The sequence below is a fragment of the Silurus meridionalis genome, chromosome 23, assembly GCF_014805685.1.
Source record: "Silurus meridionalis isolate SWU-2019-XX chromosome 23, ASM1480568v1, whole genome shotgun sequence".
Taxonomy (NCBI): domain Eukaryota; kingdom Metazoa; phylum Chordata; class Actinopteri; order Siluriformes; family Siluridae; genus Silurus; species Silurus meridionalis.
The window spans coordinates 18,702,189-18,714,601 of record NC_060906.1 but is presented as its reverse complement, the minus strand read 5'-3'; the positions used below and the strand labels follow the sequence as shown (position 1 = coordinate 18,714,601).

The 12,413-nt window shown below is 39.1% G+C and overlaps 1 protein-coding gene across 1 annotated transcript in view; it reads right to left on the bottom strand.

The window, feature by feature from the left end:
* Positions 1 to 4,302: 4,302 nt before the first annotated feature.
* The window catches only part of kif13bb (kinesin family member 13Bb), a 34,137-nt gene continuing 26,026 nt past the window's right edge, over positions 4,303 to 12,413 (bottom strand). The window contains exons 34-41 of the mRNA XM_046835755.1: positions 12,254 to 12,403; positions 11,869 to 11,946; positions 8,643 to 8,736; positions 8,150 to 8,286; positions 7,676 to 7,738; positions 7,469 to 7,597; positions 6,419 to 7,340; positions 4,303 to 5,553 (exon numbers count right to left, since the gene is read on the bottom strand). Of these exons, the coding sequence (XP_046691711.1) occupies positions 5,315 to 5,553; positions 6,419 to 7,340; positions 7,469 to 7,597; positions 7,676 to 7,738; positions 8,150 to 8,286; positions 8,643 to 8,736; positions 11,869 to 11,946; positions 12,254 to 12,403 (1,812 nt within the window). The 3' untranslated portion in view covers positions 4,303 to 5,314. The remainder of the gene's footprint in view (positions 5,554 to 6,418; positions 7,341 to 7,468; positions 7,598 to 7,675; positions 7,739 to 8,149; positions 8,287 to 8,642; positions 8,737 to 11,868; positions 11,947 to 12,253; positions 12,404 to 12,413) is intronic.

Below are 12,413 nucleotides of genomic sequence, written 5' to 3'. Positions count from 1 at the left end.
TTTTTTTTTTCGTAACTGTTTCGCAGTGTACAGAAAAGCTAATATGTTTCTGTTCTGCCACTTCAGGACTTCTGCTGTAGGCATGTGCCGATAATCGGCTTAAGACGGCTGGATCAAACTCTTAATCTCCATGTTTTCATAGAACAACTGGGTTTCATTGCTGACATGGGTTTGTTTTTGTTTTTCTTCCTTTAAAACAGTAGTCTTCTTCAAATGCGTTTTTCCTGCTTGCTGAAGGAAATCCCACAATTTTGTTTCATGGGCCAGGAGTTCTCATCCTGTTTCTATACTCATCCCCACTTTAACATCCCCTCCACCATCTCATTACTGTAGTAGCCCAAGTGAAGTTTATTATGAGACTTGTGGAAGGGGTGAGGGGTTTAGAGGATCATGGATCTCGTCTTCAGGAGCTGAAATCGTTGCCTGATCCTAACCTCCTCACAATGACCACGCCACTCTCCAAACTTCATTTCGCACAACTTCAAATAGTCACGACGTCCGTGTGCATAAAAAACACAACACACTCACGTTGTCGTTTCTGTCCCGTATTCACATTTACCAGTTCCGATCCAGTGTTTCAGGGCAGTGTTGAAATCAATACTGATACTCGGTATCGGATCGGTCCACCGCTAGCAGGCGATCACGCGCGAAAGTATCGGCACATGCCTAGTCTGCTGTTAAACAACGCAGGCTCGGTACACTTTCCAATATGTAGCTATTTTACTCAACAATAATAATAATAATAATTGAAAAATAAAATATATAAACGTTATATTCAATATGATTTTATAATTTTGTTCTTACTGTTTCCCAGTGTAAAAAAAAAACAACAAAAAAAAAAACGAGTGATATTTATGAAATGCAGAATTATCTAATCAAGGGTTCTTTTTGTCGTATATCTTTTTTTTTTTTTATATATATATATATTATTTTAAATTTAGTTTTTTTTTAAAGAGCAGTCTCTCTGTGTCAGATATTTTCAAGCATATTTTGAAACCGAAAACAGAGCACCCCCTAACCGAAAGCGGTAGCAGTGTTACTTGAAGATGACGCTAAGGGGGGAAAAAGGATTTATTTTCCCGTCCTGTCGACTGAGCCGACGATTCTTTGGTCTGGGGTGGGAGAATGAGCTCTCGCAACCTTCTGGTTATTAGCGTATAGCCTGTTTCGACGAGCGTTTTCAGTTACTGAAAAGTTCTCCCAGAAGCAGACCATCATCAAGTCTTCATTCGAAACTAGTTCTCCAGAAATCCTAGCTAGCGTCACTGATCCCTCCTTACTGAACCATGTGCTTGAGCATGTGACTCTGCGAATATACTTTTTATTCAAATATTCATTTATTTCAATTGGCAAGACTGCAGTTCTGCTCGCTGGTTAGGTTGATACTAATGTTTTTAATGCCATCAGATTCTAAAAACGGTGCTTGGCATTTGTTTCTAGCTAGCAAGATACTCTTCACATTAGCAAGTATTTCTGTTTAAGGGCTAGCAACTTAGCATTGAGTTTAAAAAAATATATATATATATTAGAGCTAGCTAGCTTTCTGGTGGTTATCTAGCTAGCTGAAGGGTTATTTTTTAATAAGTAAATTAATTTCTTTTCTTTTTAGCTGCACTGCAAAGTTTCAACTCTTTAATAGGTACTTCACCAATATTTGCTAGAGCACAACAGGATTTGCTGATGAAACTGACCTTGTTTTGGACGCTTTGTGACGTCTGCTCTGAGTAACTGAAACCTTTTATACTCCTTACTGCAGTGTAACTCACACACTCAGTGTTTCTGTGTGGGGGGAAAAACAGCTTTAGTACTTGTGATGTTACAATTTTACTCACACACACACTGTGCCAAACTGTAATATCACATTGACTGGGCTTTATAAGCCATATGTAACAGAAGTCGTAGTTCTCAGCTGTAACATGTACTAGTATTATATATTTCAATATGTAACCAAACCGAGTCTGTAAGTTCGAACACTCGATAATTCAAATCATTAAAAGGGGGTGCTTTGTATTCCAGTCTTCAGGGTTCATATTCATCTGTCCATGAACATCTCCTCTCCGTATAGTTTATATCGCCATTTCAATAACGACGGATCGTAAAGAATACACTATAATAAATCTATAAAATACACTGTTCAAGAAAATAAATGTGTTGATTTTGAAGTCGTATCTCAATCATTCTGTCCCATTTAAGACTTTAGTGCCTTTTTTGGACAGTAGACTGTTCTGTAATTAAACTGTAGTATATATTAGCGTTTTTTGTACAGTTTCTTTGTTTAAGATGACTTTTTTTAAAACTTGTGTTTATTTTAGTATTGTATCAACTAGAGAATAAAGGTATATTGATGAACACAATCTCTGCTGTTTTACTGACTTGGGTATTTATTTATTATTTTTTATTCATCTACTGTTCATTATTTTGTGTGCACTCAAGGGTTTAGGAAGCATTGGGAAGGTTCCTATAACAGCAAAGAACAATTCAGACTTGGGGGGGGGGGAAACCCACACCCTGTAGGTGTGAATTGAACATGAATTGTCTTCGGTTAGTAAAAATAATAAATTAATTTTTTCGAGCCCTGGTGATATTTACTTCCTCAACCAGCAAACTGTAGAGTTATAGATTTAACTGTTCTACATGCACTGTAGGTGTTCCATTTGTAGATTTTAACACAACATTCAATCCGTATTCAACAGGTGACAATCTTGTAATAGGTATTAATGCAATTCTGTTTATCCTATAGCTCTGGCTGCTCTAATAATTGCTCCTAGTGTGCAGTGGAAAGCAGGCAAAACCAGACCTATATGTTGTAAAATTGTTTGAGAGAAAGCATTACAAATTCATAGCCACTAGCTTGGTCTATCACATGACCACCACATGACCACCGCCACCAGCACTGGACATATGAGCAGAGTGGGAGGATGCCGCTGACTGCACTTTAAGGGTGAGCAGTAACTATTACTCTCTTCTTCTCTGTACATAAACTCTGAGGTCTAGTATGCGTGTGTTTGAGAGAAATACTGGGCCAAGTCTATTCAATCTCTTGTGCCATTTGGAAGCTCCGTTTTATAGAAATACAAAAAAAAGAGTTGCTGTTAAATGTTAAAAACCCCCAATATTTTGTCTGGACAACTTTCTGCGGTTTCTTGGGGAATTGGTAACTCTGTGGTTAAGATGCTGGACGTCTGATCGGAAGGTCGCAAGTTCAAATCTCAGGACCACCTTAACTGGGCCTTGTTTAACTGCCTCAAACGGGTCAGTTGAAGGTCAGAGGGAGGGGGGCGGGCGGGTGGAGACTCTGCAAAACTCGGATTCTTCACAGAAAACTGTGGTGGCACTTAAATGTAATGACTTAAAAAAAAAAAAGAGCCTGTAAATAATGGCAAGAAATCTCTCTCTATTAAAGCGTAGTCAGAACAAACATCTTATGAACTGCTTCGTTTTTGTGAATCAAACACTCATTGGAGACTCCTTCCGAAACTTTCAAAGCATTTTCTGTGAAGAATCTCGGCGCGCATGCGGAAATCCATTTTAGCAGAACGTCCTTTATACAAATCTCGGGTAAACTCGTTACCATAGAAACTGAAAATACTAAATACTCAGCAGTGCCATCAAAGCGCTTTATTAAAAAAAAAAAAAAGAGTTGAATGTTTAATTTTAGTATATCACGTTCCAGCTTTATTATAAACCAATGCAAAAGCTTTCGTGGCAACCGCAGCAAAGTGTCTATTAGTGAGCAGTTGAGAACCTCAACAATGATTAAACTGGAACGATCCTCATCTGGGTGACGCCAAACGTCCGATCGTTATAGTTTGATCATCATGACAATTTATGAAATAAAAATGTACACAGTGCAACCTCGATACTCGCGGGGGGTTTCATTCTATGACCCCTCGCGAGTAAAAAAAAAAAAAAGCCAAGGTTTTGACTATGGTTCCTTTTTCAAGGGGAATTATACATGTAGTGTAAACTCAACAAAAACTGAATTACTTGTCAAACGTTTTATTTACTACTTTCAATGAAAACAATAATAATAGTTTTCCAAACATTTGTATGTTATTTATTAGTACAAACGCTGTTTTGAAATGTTACTCCGACCTTTCGCGATCACGAGTATCGAGGTTCCACTGTATTTTATATTGCGTAATCGATTTATTTCTGTAGAGCTGCTTTGAGACAATGTGCACTGTTTAAAACAAAAAAACCAAAGCAATTGATTAAGTTGGATGTGTGTGAAGTTGATTTGAACAGTTATTGCCCTCAGTAATTACACCACATCACAGACTACTAATGAAGACCTACAGCTGTAATGGAAAAGCATCAGAGCTCTTTTCATGAAGCAAAGAAATTTGGTTTAATCAGGTAACACTAACACAACAGTGTGTGCTCTTATGTAACATAATACTTTAAACATGATGATAAAACACCGATATGTAAGCGCACGCCTCCTCCCCCAAGATGAATTTCCATAAAGCAGCAGTTACACCCTTCCACCTTTTACAATCCTATTTATAATCATTAAAACATTTAAAATCTAAATTCTACAGTCTGTTTCTCTTTCTAGACACATGCACCATATTAACCGTTCAAATTCTCACTCACTGCTGCCAGAAGCAGTCGTTCTGACTAAATATCACATCGTTTTTTTCCCCCTACAATTAAGTGATGATTTTAAGGCACTTACTGTAAATAAAACATCTGATTCTAAAATATCCTACACAGACCTGTTTGTATGGAACGAGACAGACGGCTGAAGTTTGATCTGTACCACTGGAACAGTGGAATATTTGAACAAGGGCAAAGGATTGGTCGGAACTAAACAGGAAGTGAGAAGAAAAACGGATGAAAAGAGCGTCTTTGTTGTTCAAGCATTAAAAGGCTGTATGCACTGGGTTGAGAGCAAGAGGCTCAGTTCGCTAAGGAATTCTTGGCCATGGAGAAAGTGTCACGATTTACTGTTTTTTTTCTTCCATACATTCTTGGAAGTGCAAAGGAACTCTGTATGCTCATGAAGGGAAAATAAAGGTTTTTGTTTCGTCTCAAACAATACTAATGAAGGCTATTAGAAGATAGAAATGATGTAAACCTTTCAGAAATTTGTTCCTTGGCAGAAATATTGGTCCTCTCTACAGAAAGGGACAGGAGTTGGTATATTTAGCACAGGATTGTGATTTTTGAGGGATTCTACGTGTTCCAGGGCAGATTGGTGCTTTTGTTGTCTTTGTGTTTTAGTAGAAAGATGAACTGATGGTGAAGGCTTTAGTCAGTGACCGTAATGCTCATTTCTGAATTGTCAGGTCGTCTTGGACGCAGCGTTTCAAATGTTCGAGGACTTCCTGTTCTCCCCTCTGCGAGCTCCTGCCGTGTCTCCTTTCGCCATAGCGGTCAAGGCTGCTAAGTTGGGGTTCGACCCAGACAGGTTCATCGAGCTCCGTTTCTGCCGCCGTCGTTTAGCCGTTCCTGAAGCTCGCGCCACTCGGTCTGGCTTCACCAAAACCCCGTACCCTGGGTTACAATGGAAGTAGTGACGACCTCCAACTGACCCATCGTTCTTGCCTGCAGTGTAGAAGGAATCGTTAACAAATGTGAAGTCGGGTCTTCATTTCATCAGCTATCAGAATTTTTAAGTTTCATCGCAAAATAAAGCTGTTTTTTTTTTTTTACTAATTGGAATATGTGGAAAATATAAAAGGCATATTTTAAGTGAGATTTACACACCAGGGACCATATTTTTGGCACATTCTCTACATTTAGCATAAATGTGTACTAGGAACGGGTGGCGAATCTACCGAGGTGGCATCTGCCACCCTAAGAAAAAGCATTGCCACCACAGAACTGGTATCTTCATGTATAAAATATCCATATATTTGATCAGTTTCCATTTTTTGACTGATTTACAGCAGCGGTGCTTCAATGTTTTGACAAACAAAAACTATGTAACTGTAAATAATGGTAAGAAATCTAGTCATTCTATTAAAGCGTAGAACGAAAAAAAAAAAAAAACCACGAACTGCTCTCTATTCACATTCAATGCAACTACCCTGATCACAAACAAATGACTGAGTCAGCTCTTTTTGGCGAATCAAAGCATTTGTATAAATATACACCATACCATATCTTATCTTTTTAATCCAGATTTAAGATTTAGATAAAGTCCATCACGCATCAGTATTTAAAATATAAAATCGTGCACCCCAGACTATACACCGAATATGTATATCATTCCTTATATCCATAAGAACCATGCAAGGATGATCGCTTCAGTGTTACCACCCCATAATACCCATGCACCCCCAAACACAAATCTTTCTAGCTCTGCCCCATAACAAATATATCCATTAACCTTTAATCTGATCAGCAGCGCTTTGAGAAATGGAGATTTGGTTTGAGAAACACAACTTTGTAACACAAAAATAAGTACCTGCTGGCACATCGAGCTCCACACCAACCCAAATCCCATCTGCAAAATCCGTTGGTCCGATGTAACGCACTGTGCCATTCTTGTTGCTACCCACAGTGACGTATTCATCCTCCTTCAGCCAGTCCGGCAGAGCTCCTTCCTCATGGCCTTCCTCTGTGTCGGACAGGATCTCCAGCTTCTCCAGAGGATCCACTCCTTCTTTATCCAACTCGTCCTCTGCCTCCTGAAGGATGCCTTTAAACGATTTCAGGCCTGAAGTTTTGACCTTCTGGATTTTGAACGGGTTTGATGCGAGTAGCTGGGTAGGAAGAGCTTTTTCCGGTGTGACTGATGGTGCTGGGGAGGGTTTGGCAACATTAAGTGGGTCTGAAGCCCTTGTTTGGGATAAGGATTGCGCTTCTTTGGAGTGGACGTCAGGACCAGGAGCTGGGGGTGAGGATTTCTGAGAAGTAAGCTGACTGTATGGCTGGGCTACAGGTTCCTTTAGTTCAACAGAGGGCTCCATTTCAACTACGTTCTCAGCAAAAGAGGAAGATGCATCAGCAGAATTTTCTGTACATGGATTTTCTTCAGTTTTCTTGTTACTCTCTGGAGTCAATGCATTTTCTTGGCTTTCGTCTGCAATCCTTAGATGTTCAGGTTTTTCCCCTGCTTCAGATTGCACTTCTTTCTCATCTTCCTCTGGTTCCATTTTGAATTGAAGAGCATACTGTGCTTCTGACTCTGGAGTGGGCATTAAATTCATGTCTATATTTGAGATTGGAGTGTCTGATAGAGTCGAGGTATAGATGCTGGTGGAGATGTAGCCACTAGACTCCTCACTAACCAGGCTGGGATCCAGGTCTTCAGTTTCAGACTGAACCAGAGAAGAAGCCTCTTCAAGCTCAGGTGGGTTGTGTGTGTGGATTTCTGTGACTGGGATCTGCAAAGAGAACATTCAGAGAATTACATGGAAGGCTTTAAAAGAAAAATATATTCTGTAAAAAAAACTAAAACATGACAGGATGTTCTGATATAAGAAAACAATGTGATTACTGGATATTTTGTTACCTGGGAATCGGGTGTGTATTCTGTAACAATGACTGGTGTTGCAGGAATTTCAGCACATTCAGGAACTTTAGCTTCAGGTACTAAGGACTCTGTATTTTGTTGTGGTATTGGTGTGGATTTCGCAAGCTCCTAAAAAACCCCAAACAAATAGCACTTGATTTGGTGTTTTAAAGATACAATACATGTTTCTAGATTGAATTAGCGTACCAGTTTAGGAGCACAGAGGTCTTCTTGAGGAGTTGCACACTGAATTACAATGAGAGGAACTTCCTGTAAGAGAGTCAAACATTAGGTACTCGGTTATCTCAACAGCCCACACTTTAATAAAAACAAAGAACTTTGATAAGTGTCTTTTACTCGCTTTTTCAACACGCAATAAATGTTTAAACAGCGATTTTTTTTCCTCACTACAGCCTCTCATTAGGGATAAACTTATATTTATAAGGAACAAACTTCTAAGCACTAAACTTGTACATTCTTTTATAAGACTTTATAACCGCTTCATCTCTAAAGCTGCTTCTGGCGGTGTCTATCGTTTAACAGGCTATACAAATAAAAATGTATTGAAATTGTATTGAAATACTGGTTTGCAGGTTATCAAAATTGGATTAATTGATTGCAACAATAAAAGATCAATCAATCATTACAAACAAGGTATTTGTTTGACCAGGACTTCCATACCTGTGGCTGTGAGAGATAAGGGCTGGTCATGTCTTTCTTCTCCTCTCTTTTAGGGAACAGGGATTTGAGCATCTTGGGCATTGGAGTTACTAGAGCTTTAACTGGGGAGAAATAAGAGGCAGCCATGCCTACAAGTCCTGAAAAAAGTGTACAGAAAGATCAGTTTTACGCAAAAGAAAACGAGATGCAATAATAACACATCTATCTATCTTAGGCATTTGAATAATATTATACAGAAAAAAAAAAATGGTGAATAAGTGTGTGAGACAAATGTCATTGGAAAGGTTACAGTCTCAGGAGTGGAGTCATGTTGTAAATATGGCAATGTTTCACAGGGCTGTGCAGTATATTGTTTGTTAATCCTATTAAAGCAGAAAACCCTTAATTAATCCAATAAGATTTGCAAATAACGTGAATTGTGGGCTTTTGGTGTCCAGAAGGTTGTGTGATTCTCAGCCTACCTCGAAATTAGAATGTAGAAGGGGTGCATTACCTGGCTCTGGATTCGAGGGGAGTTCGGAATGTAGGGGTGCGTTTTTAAGTGATGAATGCGAGACAGTAATATCCTGGTGTTTCTCCCAAGCAGCCTAGATATTTTGAGAAAAGCAAAACACAGTTGTTTTTTGACAACTTGGGAAGTAGTAAGACCCAAGAAGGAACTAAAACTGAACAGTTTATTGCCTGCTCTTGATCATAAGACAAAAGCACATAAGATGTGATCAGATCTGTAAAATATCAGCAAAGTAGTATTTTCTTTTTTGGCCAATAATCTACACACAATTGTCTGTTTTTAGAAACGTGTGCAAATTGATTCAAAATCAAAACTGAAATCTCACTCAGACAAGAATTCAGACTCTTTTCCAACTAATTTTTTAGAAGCATGTGGAAGCAAAGTATGGTTTAAGTCTTTTTGGCTCAAGTCTCTACAAGTTTTCACACATGGATTTTGGCAGTTTTTCCCATTTTCTCTGATAGGTCCTCTTGGGCTTCATCAGACTGAATCTTGAGCGTCTTTGAACTGCCATCTTCAGGTCTCTCTCAAGGGTTCAAAGAGATGTAATAGCTCTGAGCTTTGGCTGAGCTCCTCATCATTCAGACACAAAAGGAAACCAGGGCATAGCAACACCCCCGCAGCATCCACCACCGTGCTTTACTCCAGAGATAAGAAGTAATAAAGTACAAATACTTCGTTACTGTACTTAAGTAGATTTCTTTGGTATCAGTACTTTACTCTTCTATTTATTTTTTACTTTCACTTATTAGACTTTCTACACACATCTGTACTTTCTACTTCTTACATCCTTTAAACTTTAGTTTTAATCTATTTGGTGACATGATCGATGTTTTTTGCTTGTCATTGTGTGGCTTTTTTAACCTACCGATGGTGTATTGTATTGCATTTCCTGGCTCTCACACACCACAGATAAGACTAGATTACGAAGCTAACAATGAGCAGGCAGAAGGCAACAAGGAGTTTGGGGTTAATGTGGATGAGACAGAGGGAGTCAGCAATGTACACATGACTGAGAACAGAGACATTCCTGATTCTATGTGTTCTATATGGTGGATGTTCAGCCTGAATACATTCATTAGATAACAAAATTTGAAATTCTTTGTATTAATATATTATAATGTGAGGTCCAGATACCAGCGTGACACTAAAACAGGTAGTAGTAATGGCTACTTTTTACTTAGGTACATGTCAGAGCTCACACTTTTTCACTCAAGTTAAAGTAGTCAGTATTTATGAGATGAACTTTTACCTAAAAACATAATTATCTGTATTTCTACTTAAGTAAAGGATGTGTGTACGTTTGCCATCTCTGCTTTACTTTAGGGATGATATTACCAGTTAATGAGCAGTGCCTGTTTTATGCCAGACATAGCTTTAAGTTCAGCTTTGTTAAATTTTTGCCTGATATTAAAGAAAAATCCTTTTCCTCATGTTCACTTGATTAATGGAATATTTCTGAGATTGTCCTCCTAGAATGTTCTCCCATCTTGGCAGTTCTCTTGGGGAAACTCTGTCCAAGCAGCCATTGGAATCTCGGTGGACCAAAGCCCTTCTAGGTGGTTACTGAGGTTGGCCAAATGACCATCCCTAAGCTGAGTGCTAATTGTTTCAAACTTCTTTTATGTGTAATGATGAAGCCCAGTGTGATCCTGTGAACATTCAATGCTTTGCTAATGTTTATTTTAAAGTTATGTAATCTTAGTGCTCAGATTTATGTCTACTGTTGACACAATTCGCCTGTAGAAGCCTACAGTGATTCTTGAACTACATGGATTTTGGTCTGACCTGCACTGTGATTTGTGCGACTTTATTTGAATGAGAGATTTCCCGTTTTGGTTTTTAAAACATTTTCGAAATAACTTCTGAACATTTTCTAAATTCCATCTCCCCACACTCTCTAATGCAGGGGTGGCCAACCAGTCAGAGACCGAGAGCAAAAAGTTCTGACTGTGTTACCGCAAAGAGCCACATCATACACATGGGCACACATGAACATCACCCATCCCTTCCTCTTACACACACACACACCTCTGCTCAGCTAGATTTATTGTAAATGTCACACACCAACATAATGACAGAAATTGACTCCTACAGTCCACAGGACAGTCATTTTCAACAATGAACATTGTGTGCACTGTCTCACACACAAACTCTCAGTTCAACCAAGTCCACAAACAAAAATATAATAATTTACAATAGTGTTTTTCTTTTACTATGCATGTTACTTAGTGGGACTTTTGGCATTCCTTGCCTTGAACAATCCCCTTCAAATCTGCCTCGTATTCCGTTGTTGCCTCTCAAAGCAATTCTTTCACATGTGTGTCAGTCAGAACAGATCGATGCTTTGATTTCACGTGTTTCATGGTAGAAAACACAGACTTTGTGTGCGTTTTTTTTAATATGCGTATTCACTTCGCTTGAGTTCAATACGGTATTTTCGTCAAATGCGCATGTGCGTGAAATGAATATACCGCAGGGGTGGGCAATTAATTTTTACAAGGGGCCACATGAGAAACCTGAATTGTGTCAGAGGGCCACACCAACGATTATATTTTAAGGGATGCACCGAAATGAAAATTCAATTCAAAAGGCAATGAAATCCATAATTTTTTGTGTTATGCCTTTTGCCTCGGCACCATCACTGGAAAACTTTCCTGCCTTTTCAAAAACGTCCACTACAGACGGAGTGCGCATGCTCGGATTGACTTTACTTTTCTGCGCCGCGTTCTTCTCATATTTAGAAGGAAATCGGGATGTTTGGATTTCATGTGATAAATTAAACCCGATTTGGAGAAACTCTTTGCAGATACACCCCCTCTTGAAATTTCAGCATTGCATGTTTTGCAAATCGCTCTCCGCACACCGCAGACATGTTGCTTTTATCCAGATAACCGTGTGCTGCTGCGCTTTTTTATTGCGTCATTACAATTGTGTTTTGTCTGAAATACCGCAAAGTTTCCCAGTAGGGGCAAGCTCATTTAAGTCTTAAAATACCGTATTGAACTCAAGCGAAGCGAACACGCACATTAAACACGCACCAACCCCCCTGCCCCCCACTTGCTCGGGTCACAACAGCCTTGTGGTTGAATGAAAGATCTTGCCTGCTCCCAGACAGTAGAAACTACGACATTACAGTCATTATAGTGTCAGTTTTTTTTTTTTTAAGTAAATCTTAGGTAATGTTCAGTTTTTAGTTCTTACTCACCCCCTGGACATTGGGAGAACTGAGACAGCGTCTCTGACTCTTCCCTTTGCTGGCAAGCTGCTCTTTCACCGCCACCTCCTGCTCTCACATAAACATATATACAGTATATACATTTTTTTATTTAAAAACTGCAATCACAAAATAAATCTTTGCTGAATGTCTGCATGAACTCTGGGTAGGTTATTATCTCACTTCAGGAAAGTATAGTGTCTGGCATCAGCTTTTTAACATTTATGTCATAGAATCTCTGAATGCGTTTATTATTTTTAATGTGGAGAACATTATTTAGAATGCAAAGCAGCAAACCAGTCGGCTATAAATAGCTATCTCGATCGATCGAGATATTTAGATAGATATTGATATAAAAGTGTGTGTGTGTCCATGCCTGTCTGAGGCGGTCCAGTGTGAGTGTGTTCTCCACAGCAAGGACTGTGTGCAGGTACTTCTCGATTGCTGCCTCGCTGTCCTCTGCTTTTTTCCCTGCAGTGGTGGCAAGTCTGGCCAACATCTCTCTGTCCTCTGAGCCCTGAGCATCCTAAATACAA